The following is a 23,643-nucleotide window of genomic DNA, read 5'->3' as shown; positions in this document are numbered from 1 at the left end:
ATAAACACGACTGAAAATTAATTTCTCCTACGGCGATTCTAGTCAATGCGTATTACGTATACGATTCACGAACAGCTTCGTCAGCTTGAACCATAAATTACCGGTGGAGTCGATTAAAACGTCTGACGAGTAGGAAAGCCGCTTTATCTCGACTCCATTGACGAGCGACCAAACCGATGATGATTCCACGCACAATGCCAGTCGCATTTGCATAAAAACGTCTCGTGCAACCGCATAACGTCCGATGAAACCTTCCAAGTGCTTGGTAGGTAAGCAAAGGAAAAGAAGACGACAAACCTTCCCGACGCTTCCTCGGTTTATCCAAAAAGTTTCGACGGATTTTTCGCGGTAACACTCGACCGTGAGTCCAACTCTATTTCTACGGATCTAAGCTAGAATTAGAAAGAACATTCGAGGCGATCGATGGTTTCTCGGAAGATTGACGCACATTTCAACTGGTTGGATACAAATCACACGGTGTACAGACGTACGTCTGAAACGGTGCAGGAAAGGTTTATGGAAGACACGCATGAAACTAAACACGTATAGATTACGTAACGCGTGGTAAATTTAGAAGATCGAGCCGATAAAGCGGACACAGCGTGATTTTCTGCGCGAGCGACCAACGCGATGCATCGGCGCTCGATTAGTGGAACGGATGGCACGACACACTACTAAATGGATTTGCATAAAAATGTCTACAACGACTGCATAATGCGGCTGCAGTTTGCCTCGAGAGACCTTGACGGCGTGAGACCTTCCTGACATCAACAGATACGTGAAAGCTGCACACGTGCCTACACACTTTTCTATGCCTCTCTTCATCGACCCTGACGCAGATCCAAAAACGAGAATCTCCAGCTGTTTCGAACCGCGATCTCGCTTGTCGAAGATACGATGAAATTCCAGGGAAATCCATTCTCACGTGTAATTTCACACGCGAGATAAGAGACGATCCTGCACGAACGGCGCGATTATGGAAAAATTCTCACCGATTTTTTGATCGATCAAGCGTAAACAATACCGACGCTATTACCGATCTCTCACAACCACGATTGCGAACTCGTCATCCGAGAATATTGAGACGTACTCGAGAAGAACGAGGAATTTCTACCGCTTCATCTGCGGAGTCAACGTGTCGCGAACGACGGCTAACAAACAATTGATTCGACCGATATGATACGCCAGCCAAACGACGATCAAGTCCATCTTTTCCCAATTTCGTGGAGAAACTTAAACGATCAACGTTTGATTTTCGAAAAGCAAATGACCTATTTCCACGAGTTTGTTTATCGCAAGAAGGCGACATAAATAACAGCAAGTTCCACGTTGTGTAGAAGTAACATCATCGCTTTTTTCTGCTTCGCAGTTTATGAATCAACGTGACTTCCGAACGAGTCACACGTGTTACGAGTATAAGATGGAAATTCGCAAGCTGGTATCGATGGATATTAACGCGGTATCGGTAGCAAGATCGAAGCAAGATAGAATCGATCGATTATCCGTAGAATATCAAACAATCGTCGATCACATCGTAATCGCCTGTCGTGGGTTAACGGAACCGCGGTGAACGATCAAAGCGATCGTTTAAAGCGGTGCACGAGGATCGACTGGCAATTTTCCCGTGACAACGCGTACACCTCGACCGATTTCGTGAACCAATGCCACCTGGATACGCCATTTTGAAAGTTAGCGCTTTTTAAATGCGACCTACGTAACGTATCGGAAATAGACACCGACCGGTGTACCACGAAACCGCAAGAAAAGTTGCCAGCTTCTCGAGACTCGGAGCGGATAACGTGCGCTCGCGGTTGGCATCTGCTTTGAACCGTATTCGATCCGTCTTCCAGTTGCTCCAGTACTGGTATTCGTTCCACTATACCAATGGCGATGGCCTTGACGTGTTTCTTGCCTTTGACGCGCTCGTATCTCTCAACATGGAGAGAGATTGACAACTGCTTGGACAAATCGGTGCCGACCGCGTTCCTAACTGCCTCCTGTGTGTTCTTCGATGCCATCGATCGATCGATCGATCGATCGATCGATCGAGACACCATTCATAGACCACATGTTCCACCATACAAACACAACATTACACTGATACAGTTTTTCCTTGGATCGTTTCTTCGTGTAAATATTCGTTTTAACATCGCTACGATGCGCGTGGTTATTTTCAACACCTATTCGATCTTTTTCGGCGGTCAAACACCGAAAATATCTTCGGCTGACCTTCTTCGTTCCCTGCAGACAACGTTTGTCATTTCTTAGAATCCATAGTATTCTTATTTTGCACCGAATGTGAAATCGAGCGGAAATTTTCGTATTCGAATATAACCTCATCGTGCCGAATACAGGTTATCGTCTTTAGAGAGTATCGCTTTCTCAAATCCGTTGTCTTTTCTCGATTGTAAGTCGATGCAAAAGATGTCCATCGCGGATCGTAGCTATAGCGACAATGGCGAGTGCCTCTGGTACCGTGCTACGCTCTTTCTTCCCAAAATTTCATTCGAAAACTTTCGTAAAGCCTGCGTGATGTATCTTTTATTTATACGCTCGTATTGTGCAACTATGCTTTTATGCGCAATAAATAATGGAACGATTGGTACCAACCATTGATAAATTGCAAAAGTCAAACATTTTCTCAATTTTAATGCACCTTGCAATATGTCTAATTGTAAGCTTCTAATCGTAAAAAGATATCGATCGCACGAGTACTTGTGTGATTCAGTGTACAGTGATACAACGGAATCGCGCACACGAAACGAATAAATAACGATATAATTCGTTTGTTCGTGCAACAAAGAATTCGATAGACCGTTTAAGACCGTTTAATCGCTATTACGATGTTCTTTTATTTTTTTTTTTTTTTTTCTTTTTTCTTTTTTTGAGTGCAGTAGGTGATAAACATGCAACACGATCTACGATCGGTGTCCGTTACGATAAATGCATCTGTTCACCGGGAAGTAAATTATTAAATGTTCGCCACGCCTCGAGTTCCGCGCGAAGCGCATACGAATCACGTTCCGTGGAATTTACATATTAGGTCGTTTCGCGTGGTCATTACCTGAAAGTCAGACAGAGGAATATATCGTCGTACCCTCTAGTATTCTCGGGCCGCGGTGGAATTATTTTTAATTGAACCGGCAAAAAATGGAAAATAAAATACGATCGCGATATTTCATTGTCGGTACCGTAGGATCGCGAAGAAGTTGAGCATAAAAGACAACCGTAACGCGTATTCATTGGGATTCCACATAAATAGTACGTCGCCGATAATAAATCGTTGAATCAACGAGAAAGAGCTAACGAAGCGACGGTCGCGAGTCTTTCATAAATGGATTAATTCAAAGTGAAACACCATTGGTGGAATTCATCCTCCTGCATCGAGCGTGTTTAGAAAAAAGCCTGTTGAATATTTATGCTTTCGCACTGATGTCTTATTTATCAACGCGATCGAATTCCATTTGTACAAATACCAGGCAACGTTACACGCGATTCCGCTTGCAGACGATACCTTGCATTTCCTATTTTTTCGCAAACAAGCGGTTTTAAAATTCAATACTATGATTCAATACTTCGTTTGTACAACGCGCATCTTGCTACTAACATACTGCAACTCTGTTCTTCTAAACTGTTCCGAGGACAAACGGTTTATCCGACCAGAGTTCGTATATTAGGAGAATCCACCTGCCACTATCTATTATATTTCGTTCACATAATAGAAATTTACATTCTGATAATTAGATTCGGTCGGTAGGAGTTCGACTAATCAGATGTTAACTAATACTTTGATTTATCGATAAATGAAGTTCAACCGTATATCTTGAAAGAGATAATCGCGTGTTGTTCTTTCCTTCCTTGTCTGTACTTTCAAGAAGAAAAAATATACACCGAATCTCATAGTTGAATACGGTTTCGTAACGGATCAGTGTCGAAACAGTTTTATTAAGAAAGGGTCACTGCATGCGAAACATCGTTCAACGATCACGATCCTCGTTAAATGCGTTAACAAAATATTCGCCTACGCGAGAGACCCTCGATTCCTCGATGCATATCTATGAGCTTTCGTCCGGCTAAATAAATCCGCAATGGTTCGTTTGTCTTTGCTAAACAATTTCAACGATGCAAAGGTTCGACGGAAACGAGGTCAACGAATAGAGCGAGCTCTCGCACCGTTCCGACCGGTGCATTGGAAATTATGCTCTCACCTGCCCGAGGGCGGCTATCGAAACACGATGTCGATGATAAATCGACCGCATCGACGTCTCGATAATAATAATTCACGCGATCGTTACGTGCCCGGTTATTTTCTTCGTTAACGTTCGCGATCAATGGAAAAATCGAATCATCGTTCCGAATGCGTGCTCTATGCGTCTTCTCCGTAGAAAAAGACAGCGTCGTTCGACGTCGTTCGTATTTTTCTTTTTTTTCCACCAGACGTTCTCGTTTCGACGCTGCTATTCGTTTGCCTTTTCTTGACGCAGTTGGAAAGAGCGTGCTGTTTGGCTGTTTCGAAGAATTCGCAGATCGAAAGCTAAGAAAGAAACGATTCGAGTTAAACTTTCTGCCATCTATTCTATGAGAAAAATTGTTGGTCTTTTTCGATAACGAGTTCCTTCGAGTAGCTTCTAGACGCTCGCAGAGTGTTTAATTTCTCGTCTGTTCTCGCCTCTCGAACGAGTTTCGTCAAGACCGTAGTAAACAACGACCAAACTATACCATGTTTGTTAAACGAGACAGATGGAGACGAACGTTGCAGTAAAATTGAAAATTACTTCGATGTACGAGCTGTAACGTTGCTTTATGGAGAGAAAGAAACTGTTGCTTTGCGATCTTTAGTCGTGAAATTTGTAGTTCCTCGCAAGTGTGAACGAGGCTAAACGCGAGAACCATCGCGAGTTAATGACCATCGCCAGTTAATGACCGTCACGATCAGACGTCTATAATGGTAATAATACAGAAACCGATAGCGCAACGTCCCAAATGATTACACGATTACTCGTTAATAACGCTTTTCCTTTATCTTTTATCCTTCTTCTTTTTCTAATGCTCAGCGATTTTCGAAGGATTATCTTCTCTGGAAGCGTGGGACAGACTTTGGAGCGTGTTCGTCGTTCGAACGTAGTCGCGATTGTTTCTGTGCCAGCGCGAATCGACCGTTCGTAGTACGTACGTGCGTGCGTGTATGCGAGCGAGTTGCAAAATCACGAATGCACCAGGAGTGCAGAACGCGGTACAGTGAATAGTTTCAGCAAAGATAAAGAACTTGGAATAAAGCGTGGAAGGACAGAGTTTCCAAAAAGAAGTAGAACTCTGTCTGTGAATCTGTCGTCGGTCGTTCGGTTGCGCTTTCGAGATTTTAACTCTGTTTCGGGGAGAGAGGCGGACTGCGGCATATACGTATGTCGGCATTGCGACATCGCTAATGCATCGTGAGTACAGAATGTAGCCGTGGATGCACTGCAGAATTACGAGAATAGCGAACAACGGCTGGAATTCCCTTCTGCTTATGGAAGTGTTCGAAACGGAGCGACTTAAATCCTCGTGAGAAGGGGAAGGAGGAAAACGTAGGAAAAATATGTAGATGCGAAGAGATTCACGCGGTACGTTGAACCGAATCGGACGTGAGACAAATGAATCAATGAAGACGATGCGGTCGAGCGTCTAATTGGCGTAGACAACAATCGCACTGTATTAATGAACGCAACCTTTCGACGAGAAGGAGAGGCAAAAGAATCGACAATACGCGAATAATAAACCAGCTGGTACTTTCTAAGACGCGTTTTCTTTTTTATATTGGCTTGGTCGGAAAGTTTGTAACGTGTTCGATAGTCGATGATTAATGGTATGTGTTCGATACAAGTGAGGAAGATACGGTTAAACGAGAAGTTGGATATCGAAAGAAATTGACCAGAAATATCCGGAAGTGATTAATTACGGTGATCTCGTTTTTCAATAAAATAATATTTTTCTCACAGTCAATGGATCTCTCTGGACCGATAAACAGCATGCAAAAAGTATGCAGTCGTAATAGCGGTATAGTTAGCCATCGATTAATCCGATTTTTATGGAACTTTCCCTGCTACGAGGCAATTGGCTTGTAGTTTGCGTATCGATCAAGAACAGGCAAACGATGCTGAATCATAACGTTCCTTCGTCTTTTTCTTTTTTTCAATTTCATCCATTATCTAAGTTAATCTAATAGTATTTTCAGCCTTATAACAATTAAAATACCTATACGCAAATAGAAACCTAATAGAAGAACCAGTTTGCCGCCTGAGATTCCGTTTGTCGTACGTTTTACTTGAACAAAGCCGATCGATTTTTAATTACGAATCGGAGATTAGAGATCTTTTCGCGCGAAAATCCAACGAATGAAACGACGATTCGCAAGAGGACCATTCCTGACAGGAAAGCACGCGCGTATACCGATCGTCGACTGGTTGCGAAATTCCTAATGTACTCGACGCACCGATACGCGTAGCTAGTACACGCGTGCAGAATCTTCTCGCATGGACTCACGAACCGAAGGACGTTTGCCCGTCATCCAAACAATGCAACCAGAGATACATCGAGGATACGGACGTCTCGGATTGCCGCGTTTTCTCGCACGAAGCTCTTCGAATGGTGTCGTGCAAACGCTTTGAACGCGCGTCCGCGATCTCGACGACACCTCCAAGGCTTCTACATCTTTCGCACCTCTTCCATTCTTATCTGTCGGGTTTTTCTGTTCCCATCCTTCGCGCACTCGAGTTTCGCAACGCAGCCTCTTCATTAACCGCTTCGAGCGCCCTTAGAAAACCGCGGCCTCCTTTTTCGCCATTTTTCTCGCCGTGCAACTTCTCCCTTTTACAAGATGCTTGGGAATCTTCGTGAAACAGATCTCCAAGATTATATATTTTTATTTGCATAAAATGGAGTAACCTGGCAGAGTTACGATAAACGCTATTTTACTAGGCTCTTGCTTCGCATATTTTTGAAACGTAAGACATTTTTCGTTAGCCCAATCCGTTCTTTGGGTCGTGGCGAGGAAATTATGTTTGACGAGAAATCGGCAACAGAAATACGTTCTTTTTTACTTTACACTTAATTTACCCGGTTTAAAAACATACCTGTGATAAAAGAAATAAACGATCAAGGAGTACTTCGATTCGAATAAAACTGTGGAAGATTCGAGAGACGCGAGGAACATAAATAATCTGCAAACGATTTTATCCAACTGAACAACAGTATCCGTGTTACTGACACGAAGTTCGGTTTCGCAATAACATCGGTATATGTGCGAAACTAATATCCCGTCGACTACAGATTTTCTCGATCATCCAAGAAAACTCTTCGAATATTCTTCGAAAATTTTCCAAATTTGCATTCTCGAAAAACGAAACGCTACGACCAATAACAGCAGAGTTAATACGACAGATTTCTACTGAAAATATCTCTGTATGGAATTCACGGCGTATTATATTCGTCACGTGAACCGTGAGAGTGTAGGAGAACGCGTGTATCACTGCGTGATTTATCATTTTATCAACGCGGGGCGTATATCGGGCGTAAAACAGCCAGAATCGATATATATAGATATATATACCGTAATGCGGTGCTGAAACAAAACCAGGAGAAAGAGGGAAGAAAAAAGTGCTGGGAAGAACAATGAGACACCTCTATGGGTACCGTTTCCGATTCGTTCCCCAATTCAAGCCGAACGATAAAAAACGTATCGCGAGGCTCGTGATTTACGGTGGACCTGGTCGACTGCTAACGGTACGAGTCTCTGGGATCGTTTCGAAAGAAAACAAATGGCAGTATATCCCTTTTACTTTGGATCTTATTTCGGAATCGCGCTAAAAGTATAACACCATATGCACGCGAAACGAATACGAACCTGAGTGTTTGCATAGTGGCATAAACGATTTGAACAAGCACGGACTCGTAGATGATATATAAATAATTGAAAATTAAGCAAACTTGTATCAAAGTATCGCGAATAAGCGAGAAGTGGCTGACAAAAGTATATGATAGGCACGCGAAGCTTTTTAACTTTGGTAAACTAGGACAACCTCGGTTCGACAACTTGAAGATTCCAGCGAAATTTCATACTCGAATCTGCTTTTCCTCTAAACTTTTATCGTTACTGGAAAAAGTTCAAACGTCCAACGAAACTACGACTGGAAAGAGTTGCGCGATGACTGGTAGAGACACGGGGAAGTATCTCAGAAAGAGTGTTTTCAGATCTTTTAAAAGCCTAGAATAGCGAAAGAACTAGGCCTGGATATAAACGACCCGGTTTACTCGCGTAGTATGAAAAGATATGTTTATCTACGGACGCTGTATAAAGAGTGCAACGTGATTCAGCAAAAAGTAGACCATCCATCAAAAGCCGTGTAAAAATTGCCGTGGCATCGTAGTGCCAGTAAGATTAACGCGAAACATTGTAATCATAACTAAAATAAAAAAATAAAAAACATAAAGATATATATCCAATACTTTTTGTAGCCACTTGTATATTCCACTTAGCCAAATCCACAGATCCTACGTCTAAAGGAAAGGCTGATAATTCGCATCGTTTACCGCACAGAAAGTTCGTCGCATCGATACACCAAGTATCGCTTTACTAACTATGGAAACCATGAAACGAGAAAGATCGGAGAGTGCCGGAAGGATAGCTCGGAAGATCGTTCATCCTGCCATGTAAATCCACGCGATATCTAACATCGATGCATTATATACGTTTCCCAAGATGCAACGCTGCGCGGTTAGATCAGAAACGTACAAGCTTAGATCTCCTTAAATCAAGTATTTTCTGATATTTCTACTCGCAGAGCTCGAACACACGAACCGGGAAGCCGAAAGCGGAGAGTCACGAGGAAAGTGAGCGTTCTCGATGCCGGAAGACCGAGACGAGCTGTTTTCGCGATCGTGGATCGCGCGCGCCGCTGCTGAGTATGTAAATGCGCGTTATATCTGGCATCGCGCGAGTATTACACTCCGTAGCTAGAGCACTAGCAGCCCGCTCGCGTTTGTCCCGGGTATTGTGTGACTGCGCGCAGATTAGAGACACACGAGGCTCGCATTCCTCGCCGACCGATCGAAAGTAGCCAAGCAACGGCCACGCATCGCAGCCGCGAACAATTAATCGTGCAAGATGGAAAACACAACTAACGTGCACGCAGGAATGCGCGTGATGCGCGTAACATCGACAATCAGGTCCGTGATTGCGCTACACGGGAATCAAATTAGCATCGAGCAGCATCGCCATTAGAGTCCGGATGGGAGAACTATGGAGAACGATAGGCGTATTTGCCGATCTATCTAGGACCCTCCCTGGCTCTTCCGTCTTTTTGCTTCTCTTCCTCCTCCGTAGGATTAGACCTTTTCCTCGGATAGTTTCAAAGCATTGGTTAGTCAGACTAGTTCGAATAAACGTTCGCGTGTCCTTTTTAGTCGCATAGTCGAATAATTACGAAATTTGGATTTATTTTGTAACTTTGCGATCAATCGTAATTGTCCACTCAATCGTAGCTAACGTTAACGAAACTAAAACTAAAAATTCGCTGCTAGCAATTTTCTTTCAGCAGGAACGAAATTTGAAGTTTCCTTGGAACATTGAATTTCGATGAAATTATGAAACATTTCGTTTACGATGCGTGCCATTAGAGACGACTGCCCTGCAGCGGATAATCGAGAGAGAAGCACGTGCGTTTGCAGTGCATGTGGCGCGCGTTACGCGCATAAACCAACCCCTGCTTGTGCAGCCGCGTGTTTACCGCGTGCGAGCGCTCTGCCGAGCAAGATAAACGCGTGGCTGGCACGCAAATGCGGAAAGCCGTCGAATCAATCGCGGCATTGTTCGCGACGCGGGAAAGAGACCAACGGAAACTGACTTAATGGACACCCCCGCTTTTTCATTCCATACGTCTAATCGCGAAGGAGAAAGAGAGTGGAGATCGTGGTTCGAATCGGAGACGCGTCTCCTCGACGTTAGGTGAACGGATCGGATTTTTTGGCGACGCTTTGCCGTATCAGGGTTCCACGGTTTTATAACACGGCTCGTCGCGTCGGCGTGTTTCACAAATTTATCGAGTATCGAGCGTGCGAACCGAAACGAGTTTCACGAACAACTTCAACCCGCACCGATCTAACGAACGTTCGATTATGGAGTTCTATTAAAATTCCCAGTGCAGACATACACATTGAACGATAATGAACGCAAAATTTACGAGTATACCGATAACACGATGCAGGCTGACCTTGGCCATCCTAAACCACGGAAATTCGAAGGCTCGTCGAGTCGATGCGCGGCCACCAGTACCTCCAATGGTTGCATGATTAACCTTAATCCAGACTCCGACGAAGAATGGTTGACGTACGAAAAACTCACGGAGATAGTTTTCCTTCGTTCGAAGGCGAGATCGACCGATCATCGATCTGCGTTCTTACGTAACAATCAAGCTAAATCTGTGGACGTTATACGACATCAATCGGCGAAATTAACGAAGAACAAGAGCATTGTTCTGAAAAATGCGGCTCAACCGGTTGTTTTCGATAAACGGGCCGATGGAGATAAGGCTACCGAGAATGTTTCGCCACTGCCGTTGAGGGCAAGCCTTTTCCCTCGTGTCTCGCCCTACGTTCTTTTCCAAAGTCACGATCATATACCGAAAAAACTGCCGAAAGATTTTGCTCGACTTCTTAAATGGAAATTTACCACATCTATGCCTAGAGTTTTAATCAAAATTTTGATCAGTTCTGGATATCAAGTGGTGAATAAAGGGACTGACTGGTCTGGCGTTTGGAACTTATCCAGTAAAGACACGGCGAGGTATCAACGTATGAAAAGCTTCCAAAAGGTAGGAATTAAGTGAGAAGATTTTTGGAGGAAAAGAAACATCTATATAGTTCGTAGTAAATCTATAAATACGTACTTCTAGCGAAATAGTTGAATCGTTATGTTCAGAGTTCTTTTATAACAGCCGTTATAATGACGAATTGAAACATAGCTAATATTAGAAAAGTGGAACTAAAATTTCCGATATAATTTACTCGATTCCAATGAAATTTATGTTAAAAATCAGATGAACAACATACCAGGATCTGAAAATATAGGCAACAAGGACCTGTTATGGACGCACTTGAATAGAATGTCGCGAAAGTTCGGCCCTCAGGAATATAACTTTATGCCAAGAACGTACGTACTGCCGAAGGAGATACAGAAATTCGAAAGCATGTGGAGCAGACACGGTATGGGTACCACGTGGATAATTAAACCGCCGTCAGCGGGTCGTGGCCAGGGTATCAAGATTGTTAATCAATGGTGGGAGATACCAAAGTGGCATTCGGTAATCATTCAACGATACATCACCAGACCGAAACTCATTAACGGCTTGAAATTCGATCTGCGAATTTACGTTCTCCTAACAAGCATTAACCCGATGAGAATTTATGTCTACAAAGAGGGCTTGGTTCGTTTCGCCTCGGTCAGGTAATTCGACGACCCTAACTTACTCGATATTTCATCGATTTTCACGATAATGATCAGAACCTGATTTCGTTTCGTGATTTACATAAGCGTTGCGAACAGCGAGAAGTAGATTTATTCGAGTCGATTAAACTTCGACGTCTTAAAATTTAATTTACCGCTTTACTTGGAACAATCAAATTTACATATTACGAGATACACGGCTTTAATTACATTAGCTTTAAACTAGCATCGATCTGTAACAAATAATCAATCATTTTCAAACGTGGATCGTTCAAAAATGATTCATAAGCAAATTATAGTTTGATCCAAGTATCCCATTCGCTTAAATAATTCTACTTTATCTTATACTCTGTTAAAACAATAGTAAATACGTAGATACGTTCGTGGAGCAAATCTAAGCGACAAATACATGCACCTAACCAACAGCAGCGTGAACAAACAAAATCCACTGTACGTGGTAAACGATGGAGTGAATTCGTTCAAAGGACACAAATGGTCCTTCGCGAGTTTATGGTCGTATCTGAAGCAGGAAAGGGTGGACGTCGCTGACCTATGGTCCCGGATCAAGGATATCATCGTTAAGACTTTCATATCCGTGGAATCGAGCATGAACGCGACTATTTTACAGAGTTTGGTCTCCAGTTACACCTGTTACGAATTGTACGGGTTCGACGTACTTCTCGACGAGGGTTTAAGACCGTGGTTACTCGAAGTGAACATTCTACCGTCGCTGCAGACAGACTCGCCACTCGATATCGCTATTAAGGTACTTATGATTTAAATGGATGTTCGCCGGCTAACTGGAAATTAACGTCTACCATCGCGGTATTAACTTTCCCACAATGAGGAGTTTGACTCGCGGATAATTATATCTAAATGCGATCGCATACTGCATGTACGCTTTTGTCCATATGTCATCGGACACTTCTTGAAATATGCGAAAAAATTGTCGATACGAGCTTTAATAAAATAAAATAGCGTATGTATCATAGTTTTCAAAATAAACGTAATCAAAGGGTATCCTAACGCTCGTGGCTGATAGCGTGGTTTCTTCGTACTTGTCACCAGTTAATTTCGAACTTTCGAATTCCTCCGCAATGATGCACGAAAACCGCGCGAGACACGCGATAAATTATTTATGGTCAAGTGGATTGAGTCACGCGTGTCATAAGCAGCGATTAATAGCATCGTGTGGCTACGATTTTTATTATTTTGCAGGGTCCTCTGGTGAAAGACGTGTTAAACGTGGCTGGCTACCAAATCCCCAAGAACGAGCAAATTTCGAGCAACGGTGTTTGCAATAAAAAGTACGACTCGATCGGCCATAATTACATATTGTACAGCACGGCCTTGAACCTTCATGAGAAAATGAAACAGAACGAAATCAACGCGATGCAGACTCGCGACGAGTACCTGGATGGAATCCTGCAGAATTTGACGAGGGACGACCTGAGGCAGCTGATCCGCTACGAGGACGAGCTCAGTCAAGCTGATAACTTTGAGAAACTATTCCCTACCAAGAATTCTTATTTGTATTTCAAATTCTTCGAGGTCGAAAGATACTACGATCGATTACTGGACGCCTGGGAATATCGTTACTCCGATAACAGAAAGGAAGGAATTCGTAGACTGCAACGACATTGCGAAACGATGCAGCACTTAGATCAAGCCACCGATTGAGCACAAACATTGTCGTTCGTTCGTGCTTCGATATGGAAATTATCCTGTTAATACGGCACTGAAATCGCTTCAACTCTAATTAAAATAGTTCACACGGAGCAAGGTCACTGGCGTGACGCGTGTACTTTCTTACGTAACGTACACGCCTGTTCCTAAGTATATTCGTAAGGGTATTTTCTGGTTTCTTATAAAATCGTTTAAATCACGAAGCGAATGATTAACCGATCGCGAGTCTGAACTCGTGCAAGCTAACGCTGAATATATGAATTCTTTATTTATGTTAATTTATGTTAACAGATAATAATAGTCAAAGGCTTCCCTTGTCATTTGCAAGTTCGATCTCGCTTTCTACGAGTGTCCTTAAGAAAATATAACAGCGAAGGAGAAGATAGAATAGCCCAATACCGATTACGTAATTTTGTTTTGAAACCTTCGTTCGTTCATATTCCCAGGAATTACGTCGAGTTTATATTTTCTTGCTTATCGCGTATTCTGCAAGACTGGATAAGTACACGGCTACTGTTTCTCGATGGACGATTAACACGCTAATCGCGACTACTTTAATCGTAGATTATTTTGTCTTCGGAGACATCCGATGTCAAAGGAATTCGAGAAATCCGACGAAACCTTACGCCAGTTAATCCACCTTAGTCGAGGGTTACGCAACACCATAACCGCAAGGTACTGTAAGTCGTTTTAACTATATCGGTCACGTTGACGTCATTCATTCGCCGTTTACAACTTCCACCGAATAGGAGTATCCGTTTCCACGAAGAACTTCCTTTATCGAATTACGCGTAACTCAATTTCCCTTTCGAAATAGTAGCGCTTTGAGCTTTGCTCTCAAGACGAAGCGATCAAATGACGAAACGACAAGTACTTGATACATCGTGGCTCGAAATTATTCGCGTTCTTCCTTCTTTTTATATGCAACTTGTTACGTTCAAGTCCCGTGTCTCACGATGAATCGACTTTCTTTACACAGATGGGTAACTTTGAAATAATCTTATCATTTCGTCCATTGTTCAAGCGCTCCTGTCGTATAGTCAAGTTAATTTACCCATGATGATAATTTGTCGAGAGATTAGTGCAGCCAAAATTACACGGTTGCGCAAATACTTTGTAGCCAAGTCCGCCTCGGGTAAATAAAGAAACGCGCAATGTGTCATTTAAATGGAACGAGAGTCACGCCGGGAAAAAACTAGTTTAAATTGAATAATATTCGCGTTGCACAAGCAGCCGCATTAAGGATAATTTGCGAGGATGCTAAACATTTATACGCGAATGATTATTTATGACAAAAACTAGGCAACGTTCTATGCTTTGGTTGGTAGCTTTCAAGTTGCCTGCATACGTCGATGACCAGTTTCACAACAACACTCCAATGCATGCTTTATCCACATGCAAATGGCAAAAGCAAACTATTCTTGTTGCCGGTCATACGCTGAAGAACGTGTTCATAGGAGTTTTTCCACTCACTGTGTAGGAACTTTGACCCTTAATTACAGACTAGTCGTCTTTCGGACGAATAAATTTCTATTTCATTAACGCGATTCAGCGGGCAATGTCGAAAGCTGCAACGTTCGAATATCTTCCATAGCGAACAATTTCGCTAGACAAGTATACGTGTATCGCCTGACGAATGATAATAATTAGACTTCGATTCGATACTGATATTCGTATTACGTCAATTTCTATATAGCACGCTAACGTAATAAGTACGTGGAGCTGGCAAATGATCTCAGAGGCTACCGATCTGTAATTAAGGAACGAAGCTAATATCTCGTCGATACTTCGAAAAAGCAATTCTACAACGCGATGGAATTCGTCGACTCGTAATTATTCGATGGAACGCATTTAGCGTGGTCGCGTTGGCAATAATTTCGATCGGTAACGCGCTCGTCACTTCGCTCGAAGGTGACGTAAGTGGCCAGTGAAAGCTCTCCGCGGGCTTCAGAAACGTGAATCACTTCCTGAAAATTCCGTAGACGCGGCATCCAGCGGTTTTCAGTTCATTCAGACGAGCGTTCTCTCGAATCGGCCCGGCTGCTCGTCACATGCAACCTACTTTTCTCCTCGGCGACTGCACGTGAGCATCGCGCTTTAACGCGCCGCTATTTTATCTGTCTCGCGCGTTACGCATACCAACTTATCAACGACGCAAGCCACTGGCTCCACTGACTTTTTACTCGACCAAGGCGGAAAGCTGCTCCAACTTTCCTTCGTTAATCCGTCTAAGTAATTATTCGATGCGATTCTAACTCGACCACGGTTTAAAATATTAAACAACGGCCAAAGATTATTATCGTGTCGGAAACGAAATAGGTTCCGGAACGATAGGCGGGAAAACGTCTTAAAGTGCAAAGATAAATCGCTATGCAAGAGAATACACACGAGAATGGAACCCTAAAAGCTATTAAACGTTAAAAGGTACCGGCTCTATTGACTCTCGTAAACGTTTCGCTGCAAATCCTTGGAAATACAAGCGAGAATTTTAACAGCGTTTCTCTTAGAGTTCCTGTCACGTTCAAGAATTTCGGTAGGTTCCACTAATCCTTATCGACGCTCTTATCGAGCCTGTTTATCCCAATTTGTGTACCTTTGGTACTTTTTCAGCTTTGCGATACCTGCGAGGCGTTTTAGTCTGGCAAACACAGATAGAAACTCTGGAGTGAAGCGACGACTAGATAAACGGTGTTGGGTCTAGTTCTAGAAATATCGGGACCGAATTTGTCAGACACGATACGATCGACCAGAATTGTCTGTTTGCGATCATATTTTATTTCTCTTACTCTTAATGCGTAAAATTGATTCTTTCGCGTCGATGTTTCATTTATTCGATTACGAATAACCTTTGAATCGAACTTATCGGATATAAATTAGTCATAACGAGACGTTCGATATAACTTGAATCGCAAAGAGCCAAAGGATATTAAAAAACGCATGGACAGATGTCGTTCGCTTTCTTAATCTTAACGACAGATCATCGTTCTGAAATTATTTTTTCAAGCAGATACGAGTGTTCTCTGTTCTTTGTCGCGGTCAAGCGTGATAAAATACTGGACTGTTTATCGTGGCTGCGTTCCGACTGTCACATTATTAGCGAGTGTACGGCTGCGTGACTCTGACAATCAGAGCAGAATGAGATCTAAAATTCGCAATCTCACGAATGAATCCACTCGAGTCCGCTTAATTACGACACTGTGATCGCTAGCCTCCGACGTTCGGAACAATCAGCTGCAGATGTACAACTTTCGGAATTCTCGGTTACATACGCAAATCAAACCGCATGACAAGCGTATTATCAGAGAAAGTAAAACGCAGCAGGTAAAACGGAAATAGGAAAGAGCGTGGCCCAATTTAAATATCTTTCTAGAGTTTAGTTAAACCTATCGCTTATCTACGCGCTAATCGATTTTATATGTCTCGGTCGCCTACTTATTTGGCGCACCGTGTATTTTCACCTAAATCCTCGTTACGTTATTCGCGTTAATATCGTGTTCTCGCTAGATTCAATTAGAACCAAACACGCGATAAACATTTATTAAACACGACATAGTACCACGCCAGGAAAATTTACTTGTAATTCTCAACGAGAATTGATTGTAAAATTCATCCAAATAAAGAAAAAATATCGTATTCTCTGCACAGATTAAACCGGAGCAGTGTATGAAAATAGACCAGGTTCAATAGGAATACCGGAAATTGCATTCAACGCCAGAAACAACAGACGTTTCTACCGTAGCAAAACGATACTCAGCGCCGGTGTTCTTTGTCTCTGACTGACGTTGACTCATACTATAGCCTACAATGAGAACAAGACGTGCATGCACGGCAAAGGAAATCTGTTGTGCATTCACGACGATAATAATTGATAGGTGTTCGACGAGGATGGAATCGAGAGCGGCTAAATGGAATCGATTCAACGACGGGATAAATGGTTAATCAAACGAGATTTATAGCGATTGGAATCTAATTCGAGAATACTTTCGTTCATTCGGTAGATTCGCCGTTTACGGGTCAATTGGATCACGCGCAAAGCGGTATGTCAATGTTTAGAATTGGAATTTTTTGGGTCGTGAGAAATATTCGTGGAATGTTAGCTGATACATTGACACGATGGTACATATTTGTGGCCACGCATCCGTGCTAAACGTAACGACACTTCCACGCCTGTGGTTACGGGTTAAACCAGCCTCTTATTCGGAAAATCCTCGAATTCGCGGAACCACGACGACGTAGATGTCGTTTTTTTCGACTTTTACTTTGTGCAAGTTACACGCGGTGCGGAAGTTACTCAAGCGCTAAAGTCTTTCGCCCGAACCGAATTTCCCAACTAGTTTCGCCTAGAAAAGAAAATGCGATCCACTACTCTCGCCATCGAGTCTACGATACGGTAAAACTTGGTTTATTGCAACGAAATTTTAATCGCGTAATGCTCGATCGAACGAACACCTACTAATTAAATCCGCTTATCTGAGAAATCTTGGCGAAGAGAATCAACGAATCCCTATTATATCAATCGTTTCGCCACCGATAAATTCCAGCAAATTGAGTTCTATCCTACGCGATACGAAATTAACATTTTCTCGCGATAGAAATTACGATCCGATCGAACGCAAGCAACGTTGGATTAGTCACCATGATTGATACTATCCATGGTAAAAATGCTACGGACAAGGGCAATCAGAGCGATATACCGACGAGATAAAGCAAAAGTACTTTCGTCTGTTTCCTATTCGTGGCTGTTAGAATGCGGGACTTGATGAACGAGAAGGCGCGTAATTAGCAGGAATCGACCACGAACGATCGTGCGCTGGCTATTTTCAACGCGTTCTATGTTAAACGCGAGGATATGCGGCCAATTCGAGCGCCACTTTCTCCGTTTCGTTAGAAGAACCGCGTTGGTTTCGTCAGCGCCGCGATCGATCGTCGCCTTGGGCCCTCGATCTTCGAAGTCGAAAGTGAATTTCGCGCTACACCGAGTGTCAGTGACCTTTAAACGGGTGCTCACGTGTCGATCGAGCTAAACGAGGTTCGTGATGCCACCGGTGACCGGTGTACATACCATCGGCCATAAATTCGGTGTCATGAGACATTTTATGGCGTAGTAACTGTAATTGGTCGAAGAAAGTGACTCGTTCGATGCTCGATCGTATGTACAAAGTACTTTGCTTTCGTTTATAGACCGGTTCATCTTACGAAGTATAATTGGAGCAGGATTATAGTCGACAATGTTTGAAAGAAGTTGTTAAGGTGGAGAATTCAAGGTCTTGCTTTAATAGCGGTTCGTTCGCTGGCTGAGTAAATATATTGGTGCATTTTCTAGTCACGTAGTTAAATTGTTATGAAACTTTCCTTTACTTTTTTTCTATATAAACGTAAAAAGAAAGAAACTTTCTAAGAGATATTACAGTTCGAACGCAGCAGCAGAAATCTTACAAAGCGATTTGTTCGATTCATCGTCTCGTCTTACGGCGATTTTTCCAAAAATCTTCTCGACTATCTCCGTTTTCTTTCGATTAAATTCCATAGAATCGTTAATCGCTACTGTTAAAAGGTATCTTAAATTTAAGAAAAATGTGAGAAGATCGTAAAATTTCTGTTAAGACGTTAAAGGTCCTTCTATTTGTACTGGAATCGTGCTCCGAAAGCTCTTAAAGTTTACGATCCAACAAAAATCATTCTCACGTGCAATCCTGCGATATCTTTCTAGAATAGCGGACACGAGTTTCTACCCTGACTAACGTGGAAAGTCATCTAATCCCCGGATGTTTGGCCGCTAATTATTTTTGATTCGACAAGGTAATCGTACGAAGTTGCACGGAGAAAGCGATGCATAAAATCTACATCTGTATAATGGGAAATGGTGCTGATTCAATCAGTCTCCTTTCCAGAGCGATTATACCCGGTCTCGTTCGATTTATATAATAAATTACCATACAATTTCCCAAAGTAATCAACTAGCACGGCGCAAACAACGGCCGTCTAACGTAGCGATATTTCATGATACGCGATGGAGGCCATGAACGAGCGAAAAGATCACGAAGGAGCGAAATTATTTATCGCTGGTTCGATACGATTTTCTTGTCACCGACGAACGAGTCGACGAAAGTCGTTTTTCTTTCGAAAGTTTTTCTAACACTCGCAATCGCGTCGCTCTTACATAACGCGATGACCATTGAAAATCGAACAGCCGAGCCTGCTATAGTATTGTAAAACGACGATTTAATTGCAACGTTCGTTTAGCGAAGAAAACGCAACGACGTGTAAATCTTTCGACGATAAAAGAGAAACGAAAAAAGAAAAGAAAGAAAAAGAAAAAGATTGTAAATGTATGAAAAGAGGATCGTAGAGAGGAGAGTGTGGACGGTTTAACGAGACAACGGAAAGAGTTATTTCTTCCGTAGGGATCAGGACTACAAATTATCCGGCGATTACGTCGTAAATCCCAGGAAACGCGTCTAAAGACGCGAGATCGTTCGATCAACGGCGAAAACACTTGTCTACGCCGTATTAGCATTTAATCAGGGTTTTCTGTTTATAGGTAAACGGCACGAAAGCTCGTTTGAAATAACAGTTATCCGCACGATGCAACCGTGGCTACATGTTACGCGTGCACGTGCGACTACTTTGTGCAATCAGCTATACGTATGTCCAGGTAAAAATTGAAAAATTATCATTCCGGTCTAAACGATCGGTATCTAGTTCGCAATCGGTAGTTGGAACTGCATTATGTCGTGAGCAATATAGATATACACGGTATAGATACACCCCCGTTCAAAAGTACGAAGACATGTAGATCTTTCGTCATATTTTATCCCAAAATGCAAATTATCACTAAAGTGTGTCGCGAAAGTTTGTAGAAATTATTTGCTACAGCTACGAGTGAATTGATAGGAAAGCAAAAGAATAGAGTTCAAAAGATATATTTCAAAATGGGAAATGGGAAAGATGAACACATTAACAACCAGAATATCCAAAATTAACATCGTAAAGCAAATGTATTAAACGAAAAGAAATTTCCTAGGTAAAATTTGTATAAAACACAGTGAAATTCATCTGTGTTCGATTTGATAACTTTATGCACGCATTTTCCGTAATCAAGAAAATGTCACGTCTTTGACACGTTACGTGTCGTACGTGTAACGCGTTAAAAACTGAAATCACTGATACACGGTTCGTACCTATTTGTTTCCACCCACGCGTTCTGTCGAGCACAACTTCCGATATCGTGATCGATCGCGAGATCGATACATCGCGAACGTGAACCGCTCGCAAAAGTTCGAACGGGGACAAAGTGCATTTTGTTCACCGGTAGAAAGTGCTGCTATCGATCACGTTGCGCACTTTCTTTCTTACGACGATTACGTGTAGAAGTCGGCGGAGTTCAAGGAACGCCATCGTGCATACGTATATAACGACGCCTTCACTTTTCTTTTCGCGAGCTCGACGTACGCACGTGCAAACAACCATACACTATACATATATTAAAGATTATTCGGAAGCTGAGAATATTTCTCATCTTATACGATAGAGAACCGCGATACAAAATAGAAAAGAGGAAACGATGATTATTCGAAGAAGCATGTAAAGATTCCGATCTTTGTTACGAGCCAGACTGTCAAAGAATGGAGGGAAAAGCGGTTGTGAATCAAAGGTTGCTGCTTTATATATATAGCAATTCATCGTTAACCGACCATAAACCGAACGTAAACGAGGTACAAATACGTAATAACGCATTTATTTACGTTAGATAGATAACACTAGAGCAAAATTCACTAATAACGTTACTTTAATTGTACGAGAGAACCAAAGACTTACTCCACAAAGTCGGTTCCAAGAAGTAAAGAGGATAACAATGTCCAATTAACGAAACAAAATTCCAGCCATTTATCGCTACACCGTCGTATCTTACTTCCTACAGCCTGTAGGCTCTATTAATCGGAATGTTGTAAATACACGATCGAACCAGAATCCAAACATTCGTTAATTCTTCCGGAAATAATTAAGCGTATCCTATATGTCGTATATATTAAGTTCTGTAATGAACTCGCCGACTGTATACTGTAGCAACAAAAGTTATCGAGAGGGTATGTACAATTTACACACAAAGAGAAAGAGGCAAGAGCAAACGTGTACGAACACGCGAGAGAATGACGTGCAACGTTTCTATAGACCGCTTAAATACCGAAGGTAACGCCTTTTACTCCTGTATAGAATGTACGCCACCTTGTAGTTGGTGCATGGTGTACGTGTTGGTACATTAATCGTTCAAACCCTAAGCTACACGGAGAGTTTCGATTTCTACCACGGAATCCGCGTTGCTCGAATATAGGTTCGAGCTTTTCCACGATGTTACGGCGGAGATACGCGACACAGTTCGAAACAATCGGGTCTCAACGCGATACAGTCGAATCGATCCGATCGTTCACGAACTCTTCGCTAAAATATCGCACCGAATGGATCGACGCGTGTGACTCGCAAGCCAAATACCAACAACCAACGTATTCAACTTCGAAATCGTAATCGCGAAGCTAAAACGACGGGATCGTTTTATTTCGAATAAGAGAAAAAAAATGTGCTTTTTCGTTCCTCGTGCCACCTATGGGAGAAATCTATTTTATGCTTTCTTCTCTTATAACGGTTAAACTATGATTAATAGAGTTGTCCGGAATCCATATTGATCAACTTCATAAATTGAAAATAACAAAAAGATGACGATGTTACAAACACTATTCTTAAAAGTTCCATTATAGAATTTATCGTTTTTGACTGTACCATCTTCTTACGATAGAGAAACTTATAAAAATAAATCATTTATTTTTTGAGAATTGAAAATTAATCGTGTAACCAATAAGCACGAGAAATTCGCGAAAAGTAGAGTCGATCGATTTGACTTTTAATAAACTCAGCTGCAACTTTTTGCACACTAGCGAGAGCTCCCATTTTTAACGGTAAATAAATAAATAGATTAAAATAGAATTTACTCACGGTGAGGTGTGTCTTGTCAGGCGCGATCGCCGTGATCTCGACTGGCCTTGGTTCAGGTGGATTCGCTTTGCTAAGAATGGCAGCTGGCATTTTCGCGACCAGAGATAGCCTCCTGGTGAGCCGTCTACCTAATTCCGCGCGTCGTCGCACCCTAACACGGGGACCGGTACCTTTGTAGCCTCCGAATTCCATCCTGAGAAACGTGTATCCTCCTTCCTTATCCCCGTGTTCTCATGGAGGCAAACGGTCGCATCTCGTGTGTCACGTGGTCGCACAGATTACACGATCATAACTCGACGAAAGTCTATCTGCGAGTCGTCAAAACTCTTTACTATAGTATACGATCGAGAACTGCGCTTACAATACGTAGGAATCTTTCGATCGTCCATGTCCCTGGACTGAAACTTTCGTTTACCGTGTCTCCTCCCGGCGTCAACAAACGCATCCTTCGCGAGTCATAAACACTAACGAGTCAATACACCGTTTGCCTGTTTATTTTCAAAGATATCTTGCACACGCGTCGTCCATGTGAAATCGTCAACACGAACGCTCGTTCTGTTCGAACAGTTGTTGTTAACGGACTTTGCGGATTCGATTTGATCGACTACGACGTTCAATTCGATTCAACTCGATTCGATATGATTCGATCGAAGCCAAAGATCACTCCCGGCAGTCTCGTCACTCCTCCAAATGAAACTGGGTCGTTGACGTATCGGTTTTTTCGAACGCGTTCAAAAACGCACAAGGGTTATACTGGTTTTAGACCAACGGTTGTCCGCAGTGGATTACACGCACGACGTAAACACTTGCTCGGATGCTGGAGGGCCGCTCTCAGTCGCGTGCACACACACCTTTACGTTTACTACCCAACGTCTCTCATACTGACTACGTACACACATGCATCCTAGGCTCACATACGTATATACACCGTGGTGGAACGAGACGAAGAGAGACACAGTATGGCGCGCGCGTGCACCAGGAGATTCGATGGTATTCGAAAAGCAAAGCACGAGGTGCGGAAAAGAGAGCAGCCGGTTCTTGCTGGCGCTCGGTCTGCCTGGCGCGCTTCGACTGAAATTGAATCGCAGCAACCTCCTACCACGCGGCCCGTCACACTGCCGGCCTTCCTAACCGTCGTGCCTTCTCGTCACTCTCGTCGTGTCTTCGCTTCTACCCTACTGAACAAATCCGCGTAAACAAAACGCATTTCAAAACCAGTAACCCGCGCGCACGCTCCACGATCAAATACTGATGTAACCGATGCGCGCGCGATCAATCTCACCAATCTAACCAACCGTTAGACCAATCAAAGCTACCATATTAGAGGCACTCCACCAATTACAGGACATTGTTTATCAGCCAATCGACGATGTCGTTGTTTTGCATTTTCAAATTCCTTTTCTATATTATTCTTATATCGAAGTTTTCTAATCGATAGAAACGTAAAAGAATTGAGATTCTTATTATCGATTAGTACATTGAAATGAAAT

General features: G+C 42.6%; 2 protein-coding genes across 3 annotated transcripts in view; one reads left to right on the top strand and one right to left on the bottom strand.

Moving 5' to 3' along the window:
* Window positions 1-23,370, bottom strand: part of LOC138179703 (rho GTPase-activating protein 20) — a 182,152-nt gene extending 158,782 nt beyond the window's left edge. The window contains exon 1 of one of the 2 annotated variants that reach the window (XM_069112775.1): window positions 22,154-23,370. In XM_069112775.1, coding sequence (XP_068968876.1) covers window positions 22,154-22,345 — 192 coding nt within the window. In that variant the 5' untranslated portion in view covers window positions 22,346-23,370. The remainder of the gene's footprint in view (window positions 1-22,153) is intronic. The other variant, XM_069112774.1, reaches the window with a different exon arrangement.
* Window positions 10,236-13,159, top strand: LOC138179765 (tubulin monoglutamylase TTLL4). The gene is made up of 4 exons (XM_069112891.1): window positions 10,236-10,847; window positions 11,073-11,479; window positions 11,855-12,245; window positions 12,698-13,159. Exons 1-4 carry the CDS (start codon window positions 10,236-10,238, stop codon window positions 13,157-13,159), a joined length of 1,872 nt encoding a protein of 623 aa, XP_068968992.1.
* Window positions 23,371-23,643: the final 273 nt, after the last annotated feature.

Source organism: Bombus flavifrons, chromosome 5, assembly GCF_040668555.2.
Source record: "Bombus flavifrons isolate JBK064 chromosome 5, iyBomFlav1_principal, whole genome shotgun sequence".
Classification (NCBI taxonomy): Eukaryota; Metazoa; Arthropoda; class Insecta; order Hymenoptera; family Apidae; genus Bombus; species Bombus flavifrons.
Note: the sequence above shows the minus strand (reverse complement) of the source record. Positions and strands in the feature narration are given on the sequence as shown.

Coding starts and splice junctions, on each gene's coding strand:
- LOC138179765 (XM_069112891.1), top strand. CDS start 10,236: ATGCAGGCTGACCTTGGCCATCCTAAACCACGGAAATTCGAAGGCTCG. Junction 11,480..11,854: donor GTTCGTTTCGCCTCGGTCAG/GTAATTCGACGA, acceptor GTAAATACGTAG/ATACGTTCGTGGAGCAAATC. Junction 12,246..12,697: donor CACTCGATATCGCTATTAAG/GTACTTATGATT, acceptor ATTATTTTGCAG/GGTCCTCTGGTGAAAGACGT.